The 22,104-nt window shown below is 44.3% G+C and overlaps 4 protein-coding genes and 1 long non-coding RNA gene across 5 annotated transcripts; 2 read left to right on the top strand and 3 right to left on the bottom strand.

Moving 5' to 3' along the window:
• Positions 1 to 4,640: 4,640 nt before the first annotated feature.
• LOC112880890 (chlorophyllase-2, chloroplastic-like) lies at positions 4,641 to 5,092 on the bottom strand. The gene is made up of 2 exons (XM_025945619.1): positions 4,868 to 5,092; positions 4,641 to 4,829 (listed from the first exon to the last, which is right to left on the bottom strand). Exons 1-2 carry the CDS (start codon positions 5,090 to 5,092, stop codon positions 4,641 to 4,643), a joined length of 414 nt encoding a protein of 137 aa, XP_025801404.1.
• A 6,397-nt stretch (positions 5,093 to 11,489) lies between these two features.
• Positions 11,490 to 13,202, bottom strand: LOC112880278 (chlorophyllase-1-like). The gene is made up of 2 exons (XM_025944820.1): positions 12,636 to 13,202; positions 11,490 to 12,413 (listed from the first exon to the last, which is right to left on the bottom strand). Exons 1-2 carry the CDS (start codon positions 12,909 to 12,911, stop codon positions 11,742 to 11,744), a joined length of 948 nt encoding a protein of 315 aa, XP_025800605.1. The 5' UTR covers positions 12,912 to 13,202; the 3' UTR covers positions 11,490 to 11,741.
• LOC112880281 lies at positions 13,078 to 13,986 on the top strand. Its single transcript, XR_003226282.1, has 2 exons — positions 13,078 to 13,213; positions 13,552 to 13,986. It is a non-coding gene; the product is annotated as an uncharacterized LOC112880281 (long non-coding RNA).
• A 704-nt stretch (positions 13,987 to 14,690) lies between these two features.
• On the bottom strand, positions 14,691 to 18,464 carry LOC112880279 (uncharacterized protein At2g27730, mitochondrial). The gene is made up of 3 exons (XM_025944821.1): positions 18,241 to 18,464; positions 15,571 to 15,609; positions 14,691 to 15,272 (listed from the first exon to the last, which is right to left on the bottom strand). Exons 1-3 carry the CDS (start codon positions 18,343 to 18,345, stop codon positions 15,060 to 15,062), a joined length of 357 nt encoding a protein of 118 aa, XP_025800606.1. The 5' UTR covers positions 18,346 to 18,464; the 3' UTR covers positions 14,691 to 15,059.
• A 253-nt stretch (positions 18,465 to 18,717) lies between these two features.
• Positions 18,718 to 20,378, top strand: LOC112880280 (40S ribosomal protein S25-4). The gene is made up of 3 exons (XM_025944822.1): positions 18,718 to 18,877; positions 18,964 to 19,173; positions 20,080 to 20,378. The coding sequence occupies exons 1-3, from the start codon at positions 18,875 to 18,877 to the stop codon at positions 20,191 to 20,193; spliced, it is 327 nt and encodes a 108-aa protein (XP_025800607.1). The 5' UTR covers positions 18,718 to 18,874; the 3' UTR covers positions 20,194 to 20,378.
• The last annotated feature ends 1,726 nt before the right edge of the window (positions 20,379 to 22,104 follow it).

Here is a 22,104-nt window from a genome sequence, read left to right as displayed (position 1 = left end):
AGAACATTAAAATCCTTGGTATCTAATGGTACTAGTCCATCCTCTAAGTACCTCTCTACCTCAGACTTATACATCATGGACTCTGGTGTTGTGCTTGCCACACGTGCACTAAAGGATGATAAGAACTCCATATTACTAGTAGGTGCTGTTGTGGTTTCTTCTTCTTCCACTTCAATATGGTACTCAATCATTAGATCCCGTAGCAAATCCATAACTAAGGCAACCTTATCCTCACAAACTTGTCCGGTCGTACCAAGTAACCACTCAAAACACATCAGCAAGCTCAAAGTTTTAAGCCGAGGATCAAGAACAGTTGCAATGCCCATTAGCCCTTGAATATCAGACCAATACTTGTCAAACTTGGCAATCATATTAGCTGACATTGTTTCTAGTAATGGGTTGCCACAAGTGGACCATTGCCTAATTTTTACTCTAATCTCACAGATCTTCATAAAGTAAATGTTTGCAGTAACATACTGAGTTCCAGAGAATAATTCAGTTATATCGTTAAATATGCGAAGCCTTTCTACAACTTCTGCTGCAAAATTCCATTCTTCCTCACTAGGCAAACAAGTGTACTGCTTATCAATACGACTGGCTCTAATGAAAACAGCCTTATAAGGTAATGCAATGCTAAGCATGTTGAAGGTTGAGTTCCATCTAGTCTTGCAATCAAGAGAGATCTTAGTTTTCGTATGAACTTTGACAAACTTAGTAATCTCCTCAAACTTCTCAATTCTTTTTGGTGCGGCTGTCCAATATGCTACACTTTCACGAATATTCTCAATTGTATTTTTCAAAGGTTCTAGACCATCCTTTACAATCAAATTGAGGATATGAGCGCAGCAACGCATGTGTAAAAGTTTACCACCATTCATAAGTTTACTCTTTCCAATCTTTCTCACAAGAGAAGGAATTACCGCATCATTTGTAGTGCAGTTGTCAAGAGTCACAGTGGATATCTTCTCATCAAGGTTCCAATCAACCAAAGATTCATATAATTCTTCACAAATCACATCAGCAATGTGAGGGGCAGGGACATAAATGAACCTGCGTAATCATATAACAATATGTTACTCAATAAAGATGAACCTATATGTGAATACCAAATTATATGCTACAGCCTTCAATAAGTTACCTCATGATAATGCTTCTAAGAGTCCAAGATTCATCAATGAAATGACCTGTGATGGCCATATAACCTCTCTTTTGATTACCAGAGGTCCACATATCTGTAGTAATAGCCACCTTAGAATCAATTCCAGCCATGTATTCAATAGCTTTCTTCTTCTCAACATTATATTGCATCAATATGTCCTTTCTAAAAATAAAATAAAAGACCATCACAAATGCATTTCACAATACAGGTAAGCAACTAAACATAAGGACAATAGCATAATGAGCATCTTAAATACCTGATTGTATTTCTAGTCCCAATCTTGAACAATGGCTGAAGAGAGCTTACAAACCTTCGGAAACCAGCATGATCAACCATGCTCAAGGGATACTCATGCAGTACTATCATTGCACAAAGTTCTTTTATAGCTGTCTCTTGATCAAATGTATAATTTTCAACTAAAATTGCCCCCGACTTCGACGAACCAAACCTTAAAGAAGCTCGGGAAAGTGACTTATTCTTAGCCATCTTGATTTTTTTCAATGTACAGATCTTCAAATGATCATGAAGGTGCTTAGTTCCATTGTTTCCAGAGAGGTACTTTGAACAGTCATGCACTTTGCCTTTACCACACCTCTTACTATAATTCTACTAAACTCATTCCAAACAGGTGAAGTAAGTTTTCTCTTGGAACCACATTTAGCACCATCAATTTTTTCTTCTACAATTTGAACCGCATCTTCATCATCTATTTCAACTGGCTTTGAGTCACTAACAGATTCAGACCAACTATTTGGACCTTGATTACTATTGGCACTAGGTGCAGCCATTTTATTAAATCTGTTAAGAAATTTAATTAAACTTTTGCATACTAATTACACTAACTATAAAGATAATAAGAACTGCAATGAACTTTTTCTTACACAAGAGATTGCAGAATGTTGCAATCGGTGGTAGTGGTCGAACTTGGACAAAATTGGGGGCCGGTTGTTCTTCTTGTTTGTTGGTGGCCTCAACTTTGATCCAGCTCCAGTGCCCGTCTGCTCAGTGCTTCCCGAGTCCTTGCGCTTGGCGACAGTGTCCCTTTGAATGGGACTTGGGAGGTTAACTGTCTGCAACTGCCATGGCGAAAAAGGTCAAAGAGAATAGAAGATCACCGGCCCGTGTCCTCGTTGAAGCCTGTGATCCCCGCCATGTGCACGTGCGTCGCCATCGGTTGTGCGCCTGGATCGGAAACATCGCCGATGGATGGGAGCGGGCCGCGCCCTGGCAGGCTGGCGCCGACGGAACTCTCGGAGGCGGCCAAGGCGGCGGCTTTCCACTGTGAGCCTGAGAGGCGGCGGCGGCGGCGGCTTTCCACGGACCACGGCGATTCTGAGAGGCGGCGGCGTGGGCGAGCTGGCGGGGTGGCGGTATGGGCGAGCGTGAGAGGCGGTGGGCAGGCGGCGGCGTGGGCGAGCTGGCTAGGTGCCTGGGTGGGCGAGCTGGCGGCATGGGCGAGCCGCGAGCGTGAGGCCGTGAGAGGCGGCGGCCGGCGGCGTGGCTGCACTGCCGTGAGAGACGGCGGCCGACGGCGTGAGAGCAAAGAGTCTGAGAGAGAGGCGGCGGCGGCTTGGCCGCGTGGGGATGGGGTGGGTGACAGGTGGCTGGGTGAGAGAAGAGTAGAAGACTAGGGTTAGGAGTAGTTGGACTGTTGGGCTTGGGCTACAATTTTTTAAATGGGATGGGCTAATTTAATTGGGTTTTTTTTACCCATGGGTAAACGGGTATGGGTTCATGAAGAACGAACCCGTACCCACTATACCTGTTAGGTCCTCTTTTTTCCCATTAACAGACCCGTGGGTCCAACAATTTGCTCAAATCCGGACCCTAATGGAGTTTTTACCTATCGGGTCTTGGGTTTCGGGTACCCGTTGCCAGGCCTAACCCGATGCCTGATGAGGACATCACTCATTTGGATACAAACACCATTCCTCACATGGATACGCAAGGATTAACCACTGGAGCTCATGCACGTCGCCTAAATCAAAAAGTAAGCTCATTCCTATGTACATTTTGTAATTATGAAAACGGTATGCTACCTAATGATGTTATTGTACTTAGAAATAATGGAGAGGACCAGAAAGTATTCGGAGAAAGACTTGGAGGAGGAAAAGATTATACGGGATGTCCAAGTTAAGCCGGAGGTCCACAACATCCCGAGTTTGAGTCTGCCTCGGAGTCCAGGAGCAGCGTGCCCTAAAATCAACACCTAGGTCGCATATGGAGTCCAAATTCGACGTTCACATATGTATGGAAAGCTAAAGAGATAAACTTTCATTATCAGGTTCGAGTCAACAGAAATCGTCGAAACAAGTGGACGTCCAGAATCTGTCAGGATGTTGCACCGCCGTCTTTTAGGCCGTCGGCCCGTGTATTGTATCGGAGTCCAATAGGGACGTGTCTAGGGTTTCTTGGCCGGCTCAAAGATCTTAATATTCAGTAGCTGCCGTCCAAAAGCTTGTATTTTGTTTAGATTTCAGTAGCTGCCGTCCAAAAATCTTGTATTTTGTTTAGATTAATCTATCAAGAACAATTTCGCAGTCTAAGACCCCAATTCGTGAGCTTAATTATTCACTTGCAATTTTTGTTGCGGTCTTCTTCGTTTTTACTTATGTTCTTTGATTCACAGGCAATAATTAGTCTTCGTGGTGCTTTGATTGTGGGCTCGAATTTTGTTGATCAAAAGCTGGATCGCTTATGTCGTGTTGTCACTAAATCAATAGTTATCCTCCGATGGAAGATCGGGAAGCCTCACATTCCCATCAATGACTCTAATCAAGCAAATGACCGAGAAGCAGCGTGTTGGATCGCCACCTGCTTCTATGCATGTATGACTAGTCTTCATTGCTAGATACTCCTTAGTGTCTTTTCTTAGCTCATTTCTTTCTTCTTTTCAATCATGTAAGTTACCACCCTTCGTAGTTTGGTAATACGTAGGTAGTGTGTGCGTTTGTGTATTAAAACTTTTTACTCTTTCCTAATGAAACGCTCGCTCAAACAATTTTTTCTTTTAAAAAAATAAAACCAAAGAAAGTGCGTACACACACATGCATGGGAAGCATATATCTATACTACTTGTCTACTTATCCAATCAAATCGATCGACTTTTATTAAAACAAATTGTTTGTTTATAAATATATGAATGGAGTAAAGAGTTGCATACAGGTAGAACAAATTAAAAAACAAACAAATGCAGAAACTTATTATGAAGTCATGACGACTGCTCATGAGTCATGAGTAACGACGATATTCTGCTCATGCCAACCGGTACTCAACAGGGTCCAACGTGGTCGGTGCGAGCCCAGGGAAGGGACTCCTTGAGGTTAATCTTCTTGTAAGCCGCCGCACGGTGTTGTAACCCGACTCTTGATATATTGAAGTTCTTGCTGGCTGGCGTCCGTGATTTTTTTCCTTCCGCATTGGTTGGATTTTCCACGTTAAATCTCTGTCCCTTTCAGTTTGATCTATTTACTTTCATCGTTTATTCGTCATCGTTTATAACAAAGGCCGTGCGGCCGCCGGGGCTGTGGCCGGCCAGGGCGAGCCTGGAGAGGTCGGCCTCGACGCCGGCCGGGAGCACGGCCGGCAGGCCCCCGGGGAGCCAGTCCGTGACCCTGGCTGCCGCGGCGATGTCGTCGGCGTCGCCGTTGGACACGAGGCTCGTGTGGAACTGTGGCGCCACCATGACGAAGCCGAACGAGAGGCGACGTGCTTGAGCAGCTGCTCGTAGAAGCCGTTCTGGAGGAAGAAGCCATGCAGGAGCACGGCGACGGGGTAGGTTCCGGCGTCCTTAGGGGCGGCGATCAGGATGGGGATCGGGGGCATCGAGAGCGCGTCGTGATCCACGGGGATCATCTCGACGGAGAGCTTCCCTGGCTGGAACACCGAGGTGACCACCACAGGCGGCGGCTCAGGAACCTGCTGGGTCGCCATGGCCGTCCGCACAGGTGCTGCCGTTTTTATCTCTTGCTCACGATCGAATGCAGTGTCTGCCTGCTAAGATAGCTTGGAGCTGGTTGTGAATTGTGATGGATGAACCGATGAATGGTGTGACGACAAGAGAGGATGAAGCTAGGTGGCAAATTTATAGAGCTCCATCGGCCAGCCGTGTACGCGCCAGCGAGGTAGCTACAGTGGTCAAAGTGAGTTCGAGTAGCTCTGCTCTGTGAACATGCTGGGAAAATAAAACAGGGGACGTTTTCATCGCACGTGCATTATGTAGCTTATGTACCTACAAGGCTACAAGGCTACGACGCTAATTATAGATCATCCATCGTGGATGCATATCCTATCTAGGCTACTAATCAAATGCAATGATGTGTCAGCAACTTCGTATGTTCTTGACGGAGTAACAAGGCTCTTCTGATGCTCCCTATAATTAGCCGCTATATGTACTCCCTTATTTTTTTAAAAAGAAAAAATTTGGTTTGCACCCTCAAACTATCATAAAAGTTTAGTTTTCAAACTCTTAACTATAAAAAACGGAGAACAGATGCTATCCAACAGTCGAAACCGGGTAAATTTAGCTCTTTGGATGGTTTCAAAGATGGTTTTTTAAAAATAAAAAATATTCAAATTTAAACTAAAAAATTCATAAATAATTTATTTTAAATCAAAAAATACGAAATGGTTATCAAAAGTTTTCTAAAAATATAACATATCTATTGGAACTCTACTTGTCAGTTATTCAGATCCAATTTTTTCACGTTCATAGTATTTGGTTGCTTATAGTTATAGCTATTATTTTGAATAAATAAGATTTAAATAGAGTAATAATAGATAGGTTATATTTTTAGAAAAAATTAGTACTAGTTTCGTATTTTTCTGATATAAAATGAATTACTTTTATTCTTTAATCTAATTAGACTTATTTAATTTTAAAAAAATATAAAATTACCTTTGAAACCACCCAAAAGGTCAAACTTGTTCGATTTCAATAGTTGAATGACACTTGTTACCTGCAGTTTTGTAGCTTTTGCGATAGTTCAAGGGTATAAATCAGATTTTTTTTCCTTTAAAAAATGTAAGGTAGGATTTGAGCTGGCATTGTGGCAGAACCGACCTGAATTACACCGGCTCAAGTACGCAAGTCCTCTCTCAAGAGCTCCAACGTACTTCAAATGGTGTAACCCCTCGGCCTGTCGGGTAACGTCCTGATAAACCACCGAATGCAGGATGAAACAAGATACCTCGCACGAAGGCAAGTCCAGAGATACAGTTGCCATCATATTTTACATCACAGGCATTTATATTACAAGAGTTTCCAAAAGTAGCATAAGTTCCAAACTGATAGAAATTATTACAAACTATTTTAAAGTTTCAAGTTCACGGCAGCGGAATTTAAAATACGACAACTATACATGTCGCCAGCACGGATATCATGCTAAGCCCTAGCATGACATCACTCGGTATGATCAGTGTTGGCCGAGGACGGGTCCCATTCCACGGACCAACCATCAGGAAGAGCATAGGGCCATGGCATGGTAAGAGTAGGGTCTTCAGAGATATTACCTAAAATAAAGTCATATTGCAAGGCGGAGTACTCTAATACTCAGCAAGGCTTAACCATTTTATGGTATATTTAGCCATGTAACTAGACTTATTAAGGTTTTTGATGGTTCTGGGTTTAATTTCAGCTGAAAAGTAATAAAGAGTAGATCCTTAATTCCAAATTTTAGCTTTCAGATTCTAATTGATTATTCATTCTAAGTAAGCAACTAAAACTACTCACACAGGGTAGAACTTTCTCAACAAACATCATCTTTCATCATTATTAAGTTGCTCTTGTTACTGTATGTGGCAGAAGTATTAATCAGTCTCAATCTCCGCGAGAAACGGATAATTCTGAATCGAATTTCAATCGTTGCAAGGTAAACCTAACTCACACGCTTGGAACACCAACAGGTCGTTCCCAAGCAACCGTTTGCCTTTCATTCCGGGTCATGGAACAATACCACCACAAGCGACTGCAGGACCATACGCACATCCAATGTGCAGGACATACGTCTACAACAATGATCGTATTCCCGTCTGCTCTGCAGAACATACTCCCACACGTCGGTGCGTGTAAATAAACAATAAAAGTCGAGTGGTGGGGGACGAGTCCACTTTACGGGCCGATTGGTTACTAGGCTTACCGCTTACCCATATTTCACGGCATGTGGCTAGTACTTTCAAACACTTAACCGCCACTACCACACATTGCGACCTTAAACAAATTCATCAACACAGACGGGGTATCATTCCTTTCCATGATACTGCACGTAACCCCGTCCGTCATCCTTATAGTGATTGCAGGATTGTAAGCAACCAATTCCTATATCGCGCGAGTGACAGGAAATCACTCGACTTCTACCGGTCCTATTAGCATAGCACTAGTCGGACTCAGGTTCTAATATTCAGTACATCGATTCCTAGGAATATGCAACTAGGGTTTCCAGACAATTCCTAAGAACTTAATGCACAAGTATATATATAAATGTAGATTGCAGTGTAAATAAAATAGTGGGTTTATGTCCGGGGCTTGCCTTCACTGGCGAGGCCGGGGTCAGAGACGTTAACAAATTCTTCCGAACTCGGGTTCAGGGCTTCAGTTAAATCTCCGATGATGTTTCCGGGGTCTTCAGAGATTTCCACTTCGGGTTCCGGGAGAATCTGATAATCTCCGTCGGCGAGAAGCGTCGAGTCTACATATGATGTAAATGATGCAGTTTAGAAAATGTATAGACTTTTATTCTATTTCATGATAAAGTTGCAATCCAATTAAATTAACATTACATACTAGTAAACAATATAATTTCCCTTTATTGGGCAGTCATTTATCGGGTATTAATTAAACCACCTAGTTACATTAAGTAACATGGTCGTTTACCCCAAACATTTAAACTAACTACATTAGGTAGTATGTTTGGTTATCTTACATAATCATACTAATTACATTTAATAAATTTATTTATTTGACTAGCTAATTATCTTTAATAACCCTAGGTTATTATTTAATTATGGACCTACTTTGATTAATTAGGAATATAGCATTATCATATTAAGTTCTATTTATTCTAGTTGTTCTATACCTGATCATGGGTTGAAAATTTATGGACATGACACACTACTCAAGATCAACACCTAAAAATATTTTCATAATTTTTCATGAACTAGAGCTATTGTTCATGAATTTTCTTTGAATCTAAACTTAAATTCATTGCTGAAGCTACATTAAGTTTTTGGCTCTCAAACTTTTATCTTGGATTATTTTTATTAAAAAAAGGCTAATGTAAAATTTTCAGCCACAAACATGAAGAAATGCATTTGGAATTAAATCATGGAACTTTTATCAATAGGAAGCAAAGATATCTAAATATCATAGCTAGATGACTGTTCTAAGTCTCCAAATTTTACACAGCTCTGCTTATAGCACACACACATCATATTTCAAATTTGAGCCTCAGAACTGTTATGGATCAAAAGATCTAATTAAGGTACACATATTCATCTCATGATCATAATACAAAATTTGTTGTATTTAATACAAAGATTCAAACCCAACTAGTTTGACATTTTTATGAATTTTCTACATATTTTTGAAGTTCACAGCTTTTGAATTGGGGGGGGGGGGGGTTCTGGAATCTTGTAGGGAGGCCCTTAGAACTTTTCAAATAAGCCCTTGGCTCATCAGGGAAGAAGAGCAGGGATGTCGCCGGCCAAATTCCGGCGTGGGTCGGCGTCGGGGGTGGAGAAGGGCTGGCCCACGAGCATCAGGAGCTCAAGGCGCGTCCAGTGGTGGGCTTGGGAGGAAGAGGGGGTGACCAGATGCGGGGTTCCCACGGCGGTCGAGGCGGCGGCAAGGAGGAGCTCGTCGGCGAGGGGCTTCCCGGTGAGGAGGGCGGCCAAGCTCTGGTCTAATAGCTGCAGCAAGAGGAGGAGAAGCTTTTGGGGTGGTCGGATTGGACGGAGTAGGGACGGAGGTAGGGGTTCGACGGCGACAGGAGCTTACCGGCGAGGAGGGGAACGACGGCGAGGTGGTTCCGGTGGAAGTCCGGCCACGAGAAGTGGCCTGGGAGAGTCAGTGAGGTGAGGGGAAGCTCCCCAGGGGGTCGTAGTGGGCAATGGGAGACCGACGGCGGCGGCCCACGGCGAACAGAGAGTCGCCGGAGTGGAGGAAGGGGGCGGCGGTGGTGCTTGGGGCTCCGGGTGCGCTCGGCAAGGAAAAGAGAGGGAAATGGATTGAGTGCGGTCTACTGGTGCTACTGGGCAGCAGAGGGAAGGAAGAAGAGCAGGCACGAGCGCGGGACACAGCGGCGACGAGGTGGCGGCCGGGCGCCGCTCGGGTTGGCGTGGCGCGCGCGGGAAAGGCCAGAGGGGGAGGGAAGCCGGGCCGGGGAAGGGGAGAGCGACGTGTGGTGGTGAGGGCAGCAGGAGGTGGCGCCGGGGAGGAACTGGAGCGGCGGTGAGCGGCGCTGACGACCGGCGGCAGAGGAGCCAGAGGAGCAGAGCAGAGTGCCAGAGGAAGAAGAAGAGGGAAGGGGGTCCGAAGGACTTCCTTAGAATTTGCAAAAATCTCAGAGACCTCACTGTAAACTGAATTTTCCCACTGATCCAAAGCTCTAATGAGGAAACAATCAAAACAGAAGTTGTAGAGTTTTTTAAATTCTACAACTTTGCTTTAGGGATCAAGTTCAAAAACCTAAAGTACACAGCTTTATCTTACAATTTTAGACTTAAATCAAACTTAATAAATTTTTGTCCTTAGTAAGGTGAATTTTATGTAGTTTTAGACTTAACTGCAAATATTTATGGCAGGTCATGATGACTTGCATTTTTACATTTTAACCCTTAGTAACTTTGAAAGTTATCTTTGTAATTCAACTACTTGCATAAAAGGACTTGTATTTTTGTGAAATTACATAAATACCCTTATTTTCATAACTTTACTCAAATTTCATACAATTCAAACCATACACAATATTTTTCCTATTGGCTTGCTATAATTAACACCTAGATTGTCACAGGCACGATCCGTAAATATGCCAGCACTTCAATTCTATTTTTTTCATTACCATGAAATTGAACTCATACGAAAAACACTTTCAATCATGAGGCCGATATATAAACATTTATATGTTACTACAATTCATGATTTTTTCAACTAACTCTCGATCACAAATTATGACGTTCGAATCTTAAATACGTACACGTCTTAGAATAAAAAGAAACGAGGACTCATGTTTCAAAGGCCTGTCGACTCATCTAGACCACGGAGAAACAAGATCCAAGAAGTGCCAATGTGCCATTCCTGAATCGTGCGTGCTCTGTCCATGTTCAAAGCTCCATCCAAATGTTGAACGAGTCGACCTTGTTTTCTTGCCTAAAGACCATACCTCGTCTCCTAGCGACAGCGCACTTCGCGTTTAGGCGTGCCGATGCATCTTTGCACTCGCGTGCTTCTGGGAAACGGCAACAATTGTTGAGTAGTCGTCGGAGGGTGGTGTTGTCAGGAGAAGCCGAAGCAAAACTCCAAATCAGGCGTCAGTCCAATCGTGATCAACGCATGTTCAGCAGCCGGCTCCGGTTTGATCGGTCGCCATTGACGTCACCGTTGTATTTCTTGGGCCGGGCCAACCATTTGGGATGAAGACGCGCGCGCCCTGTGTGTCTCAGCCCAACGTGCTGCTTCAGAATAGAGCAGCCCGATCCAATAGCTTGCTCGGCGATGGCGGTCGCCGCCGCCGCCGCCGCCGCGTCCTGCTTGCTTCTCGCCGGTCGCCGCGGTATGACGGTGAACCTGCCTTCTCTGGTCTCTTCCTTGTGCGCATTTATTATTATTTCTACACCAAGCATCTACCGGCGACATGTACCCCCAAGTTCGAATGCCTCTCATTTTTAACCCCCTGTAGATTAGGCATCCGTAAACTTGACATCTGGCAAATTTTGTGCTTCGTTTGCAACTTGAAATCGCGTATTTCAGTCTCTTTGTAGACAACCTAGAAGATAATTGGAGGGCATATGTTATCTGACACAAGAGAGCTGGTAAACTGTGTTTACTTAGGGGAGATGCAAATACTGCAGTTTCCAATAGTTCTGCCCCTCATTTTTAACCACCCTTGTAGATTAGGATTCCTTAATAAACTTGTAATCTGGCAAATTTTGTGCTTCGTTTGCAACCTGAAATTGCATGTCTTTGTAGACAACCTAGAAGATAATTGGCGGGCATATGTTATCTGGCACAAGAGAGCTGGTAAACTGCGTTTACTTGAGGGAGATGCAAATACTGCAGTTTCCAATAGTGCTTCCAATGGATGCCACAAGAAACAAGAAGTTGTCATATTGCTCCTTTAAAAGAAATACTTGGGATGATTTCATTTTTATTGAATATCAAAGGAAGCATCTTCCAATAGATTTTGGGGTAAAGGCTGCTAGTATCATTTAGACAGAGTGCTCTCCGTTTTTACTCAGTTCATCATGATTTGGACTTAGGAAAGAACATACAACAACAGCAGCTGACATTTATTTTGGAAGCATAAAAAAGCAAGCACCTGACTGTTTTTTAAATTAACAAGTCCTTATGTTTTGATGATCTTTCTGCTCATGCCAGACGGTGCTCAACAGGGTCGAGCGTGGTTGGTGCGAGCTTAGGGTCCTTCAGTATGACTCTAAGATCACCATCTTCTTCATTGAGCACAGCCTTCAAGAACGCTACCATGATGCCAGCAATGGTCCTCCTCATCATGTCCTTGCAGTTGTTGCCATCCTTGCACATGCAGGTCATGAACTTTGGAGCATCGTCATCTAGCATGTCGAGGTGCCCATAGTCCTTGGTCACAAAGTAGTAGCAAGGTGCCTTGCACTCGTTGTAGAACTCCCTGTGGTTGACATCCTTGGGGGCACAGGGAGGGAATAGTATGTTCTTCTTCTCCTCTCCCAGCCCGGTGCCGATGACCAAGACCGGCATAGTTATGTCAAAAGAGGACGGCTCGTAGGTGAGGATCTTGGGTGAGATTTGTAAATATTTACCTGTGCCGGCGACAGGGTCGAGACCAATGAGGGCAGAGAACTTGAGATTGGTCTTACCATGCCCCAGGACAAGAGAGAACGCCGTGTGGCCACCTCGGCTGTGGCCGGCCAAAGCGATTTTGGAAAGGTTCGGCTTGACGCCTTTGGGCAGGACTGACGGTAGCCCTTTAGTGAGCCAATCTGTCACTTCGGCTGCTGCAGTTATGTCCTCAGTGTCACCTTTGGCCATTATGCTGATATGGAACTGCCAATAGAATTACAGAGTTGCATGATTTATGTCAGCCAACAAACATGGGATGAACCAATTGAATTGAACCTGAAACATGTCAGTACATGAATTCTCATTGTAATTTGGCAGTTGTGATCTAGGCTGGTATCTTTCTGTAACCATAGCAGTTTATATGTTTCTAAATCAATATGGACTATACATACATGTGAAATGCTTTCGAGGGCAGTAATAGTTAACCTGGGGTGCAACCATGATGAAGCCAAAAGAGGCAATATGTCTGAGAACTTGTTCATAGAAATGGTTCTGGAGGCAGAAACCATGCAGGAGTATGGCAACAGGGTATGTTCCTGCATCTTTGGGAGATGCAATCAAGATCGGGATTGGTGGTGTTGGATTTGTGTCATGATCCACTGGAATCACCTCGACCGCAAGCTTCCCTGGCTGGAACACTGAGGTCACTGCAGTCTCAAGAACCTCAGTGCTGGGGTTCATGATCTGTGTTGATGTTGCCATCTCTCACTCTCTGCACTGCAGTTGCTCACTAGTAAGAGCTTTGAGTGGTTGTGATGAGAAGGAAGGCCAAGGTGGAAAATTTATAGACCCAGCACATATGAGGAGGATGGGAAAAATTTACTGCAAGTAATTTGGTAAAGGAAATTTTTGAGGAATTGCCACCTCACTGTCCGCTTCACTTCACAGTCAATGTTGCATCAGCAGCAAAACCCTAGTACCATTTTTGCGCTCATGTGGTGTGAAGAACATGCTGGAAAAGGACAACGGGCAGTTTCAGTAGCACATTCCAACCTAACCTACACGTAATTGGATTTGAATTGCTGTCTTGCATCATCATAATAAATACTGATCCAATCATTCATCCACATGCTTGAATAAGACTAGCTACCATCGTGCATTTATGCCGTGTACAGTGTGCTAACTGATACTGCTCCTATTTCATTTTGTTGCCCCATCATACATTCATTTAGTCCATTGATCCAAGTGAGATGGCCCATCCAACCCAGCTTTCATTTCTGCAAGCATTCATGCACATTTGTCCTGTACATTTTGCTTGCCACTTACACACCATGTGAACTGCTGGTTTTTCTAGAATCAGGAAAATATCACGTGCAAATAAATTTTGCTTTGATTGATATAGGAAAGTGGCCACAGGGAAATTGGTGCTACCAGGTTTACCCTCTGTGAAAGAGGAAAGAACTTGGTAACAGTATGCGTGCAAGGATTACAAATGCTGGATGATCAAGGAACCTCCTTTATATTGTCCATGGGAATCTGACATTCAAAGAAATAAGGAACAAACGTCGTGATCTCACACAGAATTGTCAAAAAGTTTTTAATTGTAGCTTCTTAGGCATGTCTCTCGGAGTGATATGTTCCGTGTGCTCTCTTCTAAAGTTAGAGCCTAACTATGTGTATAATGTTCTCTTGGCCTGTTTGGAGTTATACTGCATAGAAATCTGTATGATCCAGTTTAGCCATGTACATTTGGAATAAGATCAGGCTTGGATCAGAGATGAATATACTGTTCCTATCTAAGAACTAGAGAATGAATCTAGTCTGGTTCATTGAACTATCACTGACCTCAGAGTCTCCCTTTCTTTTTGTAGTTTTTCATTGGGCAGTTTTAGGATTTACTTCAACCATCCGTAAAAAAGGTAATTTCCAAACCTTTCCTATGAAGTTAATTATCATCTAATTTAAAGAGAGAGAATGAAAGCAGACTACGTATCATCTAGAATGGTAGTAGATTCTTATATTCTAAACTTATATTCCAAGCAGATAGCTGTAGCTTTTAATTGGCTCACATAAGTAGCTCAAGAGCTTGTGTGCCCCATGCCCACTTCATCGCACCTAGAAATGGTTCACGTGTTTTCGCTGTTGGTTCGGTGGCATGTATGCCCACTTCATTGCATCAGTTTTGGCAGGCAAGTTTTTTTTGATTAAAACGGTAATTTCTGTAAATGCTGCTATGTGTAGTGTTAGCAGCATACTTGTGTGAAGCAAGCAGTATGGTTTTGTTTCAGCCTTTCATGGCTGTCATTAGTTTATCGATGCCCCCCTAGTCATCTAGACAGCTCCATTTAATTTCTACGTTAAAGAGCTTGCTACGATTGTCTTTTGTTTTATGTTGCGACTGCTCTTCCAGATTTGCAGTACGCGCTACGCGAACTATGCACAGTATCTGCTGTGCGTATACGTACATGGGGCAACTTCAATTACGGTATCCCAGTACAGAAATCCTAGTGTCAATATATAACCATTGTATTCTTACAGAAATGGTATTTGGAAGATATGATCATTCGGGCAAAACCGAGGCAAATGACAACGCATGTATTATGTCAATTCGCATTCAGCATCACAGAATGCACTAAGGCATGTATGTGCTGAACTGCTGATTAAAGACAAGAGCCAACAGGTTCCACGCATTCGAAACAGCAGTACCCAAAAACCTCTTCAGCAACGATGTAGTAGATCGTCATACAACAGTTCGACTTGTCAAGTTCGATGATGCCGCCTCAGAACAAGTAGTGCAGAGTACATTTCAACAATTATTTCCATGAAGAAGGTGCAGGTCTATGCGCAGAAAGTAAACCAGGGTGAAACTGATGAGGCAGACTGTCCGCAGATCCCATTCACAACCCCCCTTCAGTCCACAACCTCCTCCGACTTCTTAGGCTTTGACAAGAGATACCAACCCAGGCCACCCAGGGCAGCAATTGTGCCTGCCAAGACAGCGTAGTTCCTGTTCTTGTCAGTCGACACACCCGCAGATGCTGACTCTGTTGGCCCGCCCGCAGCCTTCACGTCACTTGCTGCAGAGCTTGTGGTTGATGAAGCTTGCTCTCCTGAGCTGGGACCCTGAAATCATGTTACATCTTGTGTAAGAGCGACAAACAGTTTTATCATGACTTCCTAACCTCCAGCACCAAAACAAATATAGTGTTCCTATACTTAGCATGGAAGGACAAACATAGCCAAAGACATATATACCAGTGAAGCATTCATGATTCCAAGTAAAAGAATTCATACATTCATAATTCCATATAAAAGAATTCATGATTCCCCGCAAAATACATCAACAAACAGAAGGTTATGATGGTGCACGAAAGGAATGCTGCCTAATTTAATGCATAGAGAGATACTGTGTGTTTCATACCTTGCGTGCGAGCTTCTCCAGCTTGTCTTGTTCCATTTTCTGCAGTAACAACACAATTCACTGGGTGTTATTATCATAGCATCAAGACAATAATAGTATTAAGAGAGTCAGAAATAAACACCAAGAAAAGGTACATAGAGGCAATGAAAAAGCTTTTATCCAGACACCACTTGAGCAATTAACACACCATGTCAAATTTAAGGTTTACGTTGCACTGCAGTGTATAAACACTTTACAGTTAAGTGAAACATTCAATTCCATAATTCATTATGTGACACAAGCCTATCTGGATTGAGTTTATTGCACAAGTATTTCACTGCAGTTCTGCAGTCATCTTCGATGATAATTTCTATCTTACAGATCAGGCATACAAATAAACAAGTTTCACATGCATACTAGAAATTCTCAAGCTTCTGGAACACTCTAATTGTATCACCTAATTATGTACTCATCACTACTTCTATTCCTCTACATAAGCAAAAAAGCAGATGATTAAACTAACTTAACTCTAGATAGGATCAAAGAACTCAGAACAAAATTATAAGCTCACATGCTATACCTGATAATACTTTCATAGAGTGCAATAGAAGTTTTGCAAACAGTCAGGCAATGAAATGTATAATCAGAAACAAATCACAAGCATCAACAGTGCAGCAATATACCAACAAATTGCCATGATACACAAACATCACGATTGTTGATACCGGGATGGAACAAAACTCAGAAGAAAATAATGTATAGGCTTTTCTATGAGTCAATCACTAAACAATCTAACAGGACTTACAAAATTCGTGGCCTTCAAAGTTCCAGAAGCAAAAAAACAACCCACTATTGCAGTCAAGATTGCAAAAATCAATAAGAATGTATCTCAAAGACATGTGCGCCCACAAACAGAAAGCAATGGTTGAAAAATGGTGTGTTACTTTGAATAAATGGTGTGTTACTTGACCAGGGATGAAAAATGCTATGTCAATGCCACTAACAAACAACATGTATACAGCCATGACATAATCTCATTCACCAGTATACTCTTGCCTCCTCAAACTACACTATAAGGAGGCAACCTAGAAAAAAAAAATCCTCAAGACAACACTAGCAGACCTCAAATGAGTAATGGGACTCCTACCAACAGATGGCATCAAAATCCAAATATAATAGGCAGTACAATTGTCTAAGCAGTAGCAATGCAGAGTATAACTCCTGCAGCTTAAAACTTAATAGTGAAAACCTGCTATGCTACAACATATCCAAAGGAAATTATGTGGAAGCTTTGCAGAATAATTATGAAGCTAGGCGACTAGGTGTGATAAATGCCACCGGCGCCTAAGACTGCAGAGGAAATTAGGTTAAGTACTCCAGATATAAAGTAAAGAAAAGCATCTAGAACTTCTCTGAATTCATGATTCCAGAAACAATGACCAACAGGACCTACTACTATGGACAGGTAGACAGCCACCATAAATCGATGTGTCACTGGATCAGGGGTGCAGGACTCTTAACAAATAGCAGTATACAGTACACACCATAACATAACCACATTGATCAGTATAACAAGGCAACCTAGATTAAGCTCCCAAGTTGCAACACTTGAGGATGTCATCATGAGCACAAAGCTTGCACAGACAGGTAGGCAGGGCACATCAAAACTCAAGTATTACAAGCAGTATAATCATCTAAGCATTAGTATAATTTTTAATGGTTTAAGGCTACAAGTGAAAACCTGCTACGGTCACAATGTTCACATCCATGATTCCAGAAAACATGCTTATGCAGATCACACCCTCACAATTTATTTATCCACCAGATTCAGTACAAAGAAGCATCCATTTTAACATTAGTTTTCAACTGCAGGAAACTGATCAGACACACAAAAATAGAACAGGAAATTAGCATACATGATTTCCGAAGCTATCATAAAGTGTGATTCTATCACCTAATTACACACACATAAATAGTGGTGTTCCCTAACAGCAGTAAAAGATGGAGCAAATAAACATAGCTGATGGAAAAACTGCAACACTGTAACATGTATGATTTCTTTGCTAGAAAAATTAGGGATCTTAAGGCCTTAACATTAATAAAGGAATGTAAACAAGCTCATATGAACATCATGCTTCCAATCTCAAGCATAAGCAGGGTGGGTCATTGCATGCAACAATTGCACATGAACAAGTTCCAAAAGCTAACAATCCACAATTTCAGACATCACACAATCAAGTACCATGAATCTCAACCAAAACTACTAAGAAGACCATTGGCATGGCCAAGGTAGGTAATCAACAATTTAACCACATATCTCGATGTTCTACTGCAACAGGGCCACATGTAACTATTCCAATGTCAGGAACTAGCAATCGTTTGCACCAAAACATAACCCCAGTCACCAGCACACTCCTTTACCTGGAACTACACTACAACAAGGAAACCCTAGAGAAAAAAAAACCAAGTCCCGACACGCGCGGAGGTCACCAGAAGCACGCGGCTCGCACAGATAGACCGCATCACGAGCCATTTCCAACACTTTCGGAACTAGACGCGAGTCCTTAGATCGCATCACCATTCTCATACCCACATGCCTTGCAGGAATCGCGTTCACGATCAGAAACCGAAGCCCGCAGTACCGCACTAGAGTGAGGGAGGGAGGGAGGGAGAGAGGGGAGAAATCTGGACCTTGATGTAGACGTTCTCGGCGGCCTTCTCCTCCTCGCTGAGGACCTTGCCGCCGGAGGACAGGAGCCTGCGCTGCACGAACCTCGCCGCCGTCCTGGCCGCCATCGCCGCCGATCGGGAAACCCTCGAGGACGGTGACGTCACCCGCTCCCTCGCTCTTCCGCTTCGCTCCTCTAGCCTTTGCCCTCTCCCGAAGAAAGAAATGAGTCGCTGTGAACTGCTTCTGGTGTCACCCACTCTGTGAACAAGGGCCGGGCTGGGCTACTTTTACAGATTTGCCCTCTGAAAGATATTCACAGTCACGATATGCAGTCCTTTTTAGGGGTGCAGTGTAATAATATACTGATAATGTAGGGATAGTTATGCATATTACGCTTGCGCGCAGTCCAAGCGGTTACAGTGATTCTTTCGTAATATTCTCACCTTTGAGGGTGTTGTTGTGGATATCCAGTCCCAAAGCGGAGTCCCAGCCCTCCGATCGCATCGGACGGTGGAGAGCACGCGTCACGGCCGAAAACCCTAGCCTCCAACTCATATACCTGCTGCTCATCCCCACCTGCCTCGACTCCCGCCGCCGCCGCACCCTCCTCTTCGTCGCTCTCCTCGCCTGCCTCGCGCCGCCGCCACCTCCGCCATGGTACGTCTCGCTCCTCCCCGCTCCACCCAACCGCACGGCCGCGCAGCTTGCTCCGCTGTTGCTGACCGTCGCGTTTGTTCTGGCAGGCCCCGAAGAAGGACAAGGCCCCGCCGCCGTCGTCCAAGCCGGCCAAGTCCGGAGGCGGGAAGCAGAAGAAGAAGAAGTGGAGCAAGGGGAAGCAGAAGGAGAAGGTCAACAACGCGGTGCTCTTCGACCAGGCCACCTACGACAAGCTGCTCTCCGAGGTGCCCAAGTACAAGCAGATCACCCCGTCCGTCCTCTCCGAGCGCCTCAGGGTAATATTACATAGCCTTCATATTGATGGATCTGTGGATCTCTTCCTACTTTGTGTGCTTTACTTGTCCTCCTGACGATACAGCATATATACCTCGACATGGTAGTTATGGCATATATGGTTTAGGTGAATGGATGCCAGTATAATTCTCCAAATAATAGCTTATATGATGTGATTTTGAGTGGACAGAAATAGCTAGTGGCACATACTGTAGCATCATGTACACTTGCAGTGTCGGTTTCTAATCTAGTTTGGATTGGTAACTTGAGCATTTCTGCGCGGTTTCTACTCTATGTTTAGCATAGATAAGTTCAGAATTGCAGCGTTGGTTTCTAGGCTGTATGTTTTGCATAGATGTTGTGTGATGAACTAAAACAAGTTTTAATGCAATTTAAATTAAAACAATCGAATCATGCTGATTTGGACGTGGGATGTACAACTTGATGTTTAACTGTTTTTTTTGGAAAGCAGTGATGACTTTTGTTGCTTGTCACTTGGTAATAGAATTTTGGTAACTACTTACCGCCATGAGCTGAGAGTTAGCATGGTAGATGCTGTGGATAAATGCATGATGGGCATGCAGTACTTTGCATTTGCCATTTGTTTCCTCATTTCCATTGCCAGAACACAGACATTGTTCATGTTATTTTCTTTTACCATTAATCATGATGCTCTTGGAGTCTTGGGACTGTGCATAGCCAGCTGGAATTACTATTCTGCATACTGTAAATGATCATGGCCCAATAGTTCCCTTTGTGTTTGCAAATGTCTCGATTGTGGCTAAATTTGGTGCATCATGCATCTATTTGTTACCTTGTGATTTAGCCAGGCGATCCACATAGAACTTGTCCATTGATCAACTTAAACCATCATGTGAATAAGGCAAAGCTTGTTTCTTGACCCACAGATCAATGGATCCTTGGCACGGAGGGCCATCAAGGACCTGATGGCAAGGGGGCTTATAAGGATGGTCGCTGTTCATTCCAGCCAGCAGATATACACCAGGGCAACCAACACATGAGAGATGTTTTGCGTCTTTTCAGGCGTTATCTAGTCTAGAGGACTTAAGTTTCTGTTATATCAAGTTTATTTCAATCATGGCTCAGTCGATGTTACCATTGACATGGAGAATGTTGAATGCTTTTGAGATTATGGTACTATTTTAAGCTCATGCTGCTATCCAAATTTTTAACTTGATGTGGGATCTTTGCTTTGCTCATTACAAATGCTGTTAAAAGTTAAACTGCCGCGGTATCATGAATTCATGGTATTGTTTAACTGCTGCTCAGCCTACGCTTGCAATGTTACTCGTATCAAATTATCTTTCAGATGTTGCAAGCTGTACAGATTGCTGTTGAGAGGAGTTCGAATTGAGGCACGTTTGCAGTGGGCCTCAACTCTGATAACCAATTCTTGATGTTTGAAGCCAAGCCTTGTAGAGTGACCAGTCCTGACTCCCGAGCAGATTTCAATCTGGTTCCAAACAACCTGCTCAAACAGCCATCATATAGGGACAGATTGCCATGAGGTGGAGAGCCTTTTCTTGTTGTGACTGCCTGACCGGCACAGAGCACGTCTGATCTGCCTGCGGTGAGCAGTTTCTGTTGCGGCATGAGCCAAAGTGAGCAGTTTCCGTTTGCCAGGGTATCAAATTGGTGAAGTGCTTATGTGGTGGCAAGCGTCGGAGTCCCCTCATCCATTGTTTCTGTCGCAAGGTAAGAGCCACCGTCTGGTTCTTGTTGTGCCATGCCCAACTTGAAGAATTACTATCCCATGTCTTTTGACGCCTGGCCACTGAGCCATCTCTCATGCCAGAATGTGGTCTGTTCACCATTGCCAACAGTGATGTCCAGCTTGACTGGCTGGTATATGTAGGGGTTCCAATCACCCCTAATGATCACGAACCTGTCTATGGGATTTTCTAATCCGCGCGCGCGCGCGCCAGAAGCTCTGCCAACGCTCGATTTCCGACCGGCAGATAGTTGCCATTTTAGGAATATTTTTTTCCCCACCTCATTCCCTTTTTCAGCTTCCGTGGTTTCCATGCTAGCCCTTGCGCGGTGTTTTCTAAGGGTCCGTTTGGCAGGGCTTCAGCTTTGGCTTCTCCTTGGCTTCTCCTCCAAAGAAAGCCTAAGCCCTGCCAAACACTATTTTCTAAACCAGCTTCACCCAAAAAGCTGAAGCTATTTTTGTATTAGAGGGGAGGAGCCACGATTTATGGCTTGTCCAGCTTCAGCTCACATCACTTTTGCAAAAAAAACCCTCCCACCAGTGCGCCAATTTTCTCTTAGATCCACAAATCACGAAAGGGTACGAGACCTCCAGAACATCCCACGGAGCAGAGCAGATCCACAATCCCGCCGCTAGGGTTGGGTGCCGCCGCGCACGGCCGCCGCCGGCCCCTAGCCAGGTCGCCGCCGGCCCCTCAAATCGTCGCCTGCCGTCATCCCCTCTCCACCACCGCCGTCGCCGCCTCAAATCCCCACCCGGACGAGCTCGAATCCTAGCCGCACAGCACGGGGTGGCTAGGGTTGAGCAGCGCCTAGGCCCAGCTGCGTCGCCGACCCGCCGTCCTCCTCGTCGCCGACCCGCGGCGCCTAGGCCCAGCTGCGTCGCCGACCCGCCGTCCTCCTCGTCGCCGACCCGCGGCGCCTAGGCCCAGCTGCGTCGCCGACCCGCCGTCCTCCTCGTTGCCGACCCGCCGCGCCTAGGCCCAGCTGCGTCGCTAACCCGCCGCTCCCAGGCCAGCTGCGTCGCCGACCCGCCGTCCTCCTCGTCGCCGGTCCCCTAGCAAATTAACCGGAGGTAGCAAATCCGTCGCTGTCATCTTGTCTATATATATCTTGTGTTTCCCTGCTGTGCTAAGCACTGAGTCCTAATTCTCTTGCTATTGCTAGCTTGCTACCTCTGAAAAAATGCCTTATAAACAAGG

This window comes from Panicum hallii, chromosome 2 (genome assembly GCF_002211085.1).
Source record: "Panicum hallii strain FIL2 chromosome 2, PHallii_v3.1, whole genome shotgun sequence".
Classification (NCBI taxonomy): Eukaryota; Viridiplantae; Streptophyta; class Magnoliopsida; order Poales; family Poaceae; genus Panicum; species Panicum hallii.
Note: the sequence above shows the minus strand (reverse complement) of the source record. Positions and strands in the feature narration are given on the sequence as shown.

What these genes read in the sequence shown, in the direction of transcription:
- LOC112880890 (XM_025945619.1), bottom strand. Translation starts at nt 5,092, where the DNA reads ATGGCGACCCAGCAGGTTCCTGAGCCGCCGCCTGTGGTGGTCACCTCG. An exon ending in ACGAGCAGCTGCTCAAGCAC is followed by an intron (nt 4,830 to 4,867) that starts GTCGCCTCTCGT and finishes GTGGCGCCACAG; the next exon opens with TTCCACACGAGCCTCGTGTC.
- LOC112880278 (XM_025944820.1), bottom strand. Translation starts at nt 12,911, where the DNA reads ATGGCAACATCAACACAGATCATGAACCCCAGCACTGAGGTTCTTGAG. An exon ending in TCATCATGGTTGCACCCCAG is followed by an intron (nt 12,414 to 12,635) that starts GTTAACTATTAC and finishes TTCTATTGGCAG; the next exon opens with TTCCATATCAGCATAATGGC.
- LOC112880280 (XM_025944822.1), top strand. An exon ending in TCCTCTCCGAGCGCCTCAGG is followed by an intron (nt 19,174 to 20,079) that starts GTAATATTACAT and finishes CTTGACCCACAG; the next exon opens with ATCAATGGATCCTTGGCACG.
- LOC112880279 (XM_025944821.1), bottom strand. Translation starts at nt 18,345, where the DNA reads ATGGCGGCCAGGACGGCGGCGAGGTTCGTGCAGCGCAGGCTCCTGTCC. An exon ending in CCGAGAACGTCTACATCAAG is followed by an intron (nt 15,610 to 18,240) that starts GTCCAGATTTCT and finishes TTGTTACTGCAG; the next exon opens with AAAATGGAACAAGACAAGCT. An exon ending in TGGAGAAGCTCGCACGCAAG is followed by an intron (nt 15,273 to 15,570) that starts GTATGAAACACA and finishes ACATGATTTCAG; the next exon opens with GGTCCCAGCTCAGGAGAGCA.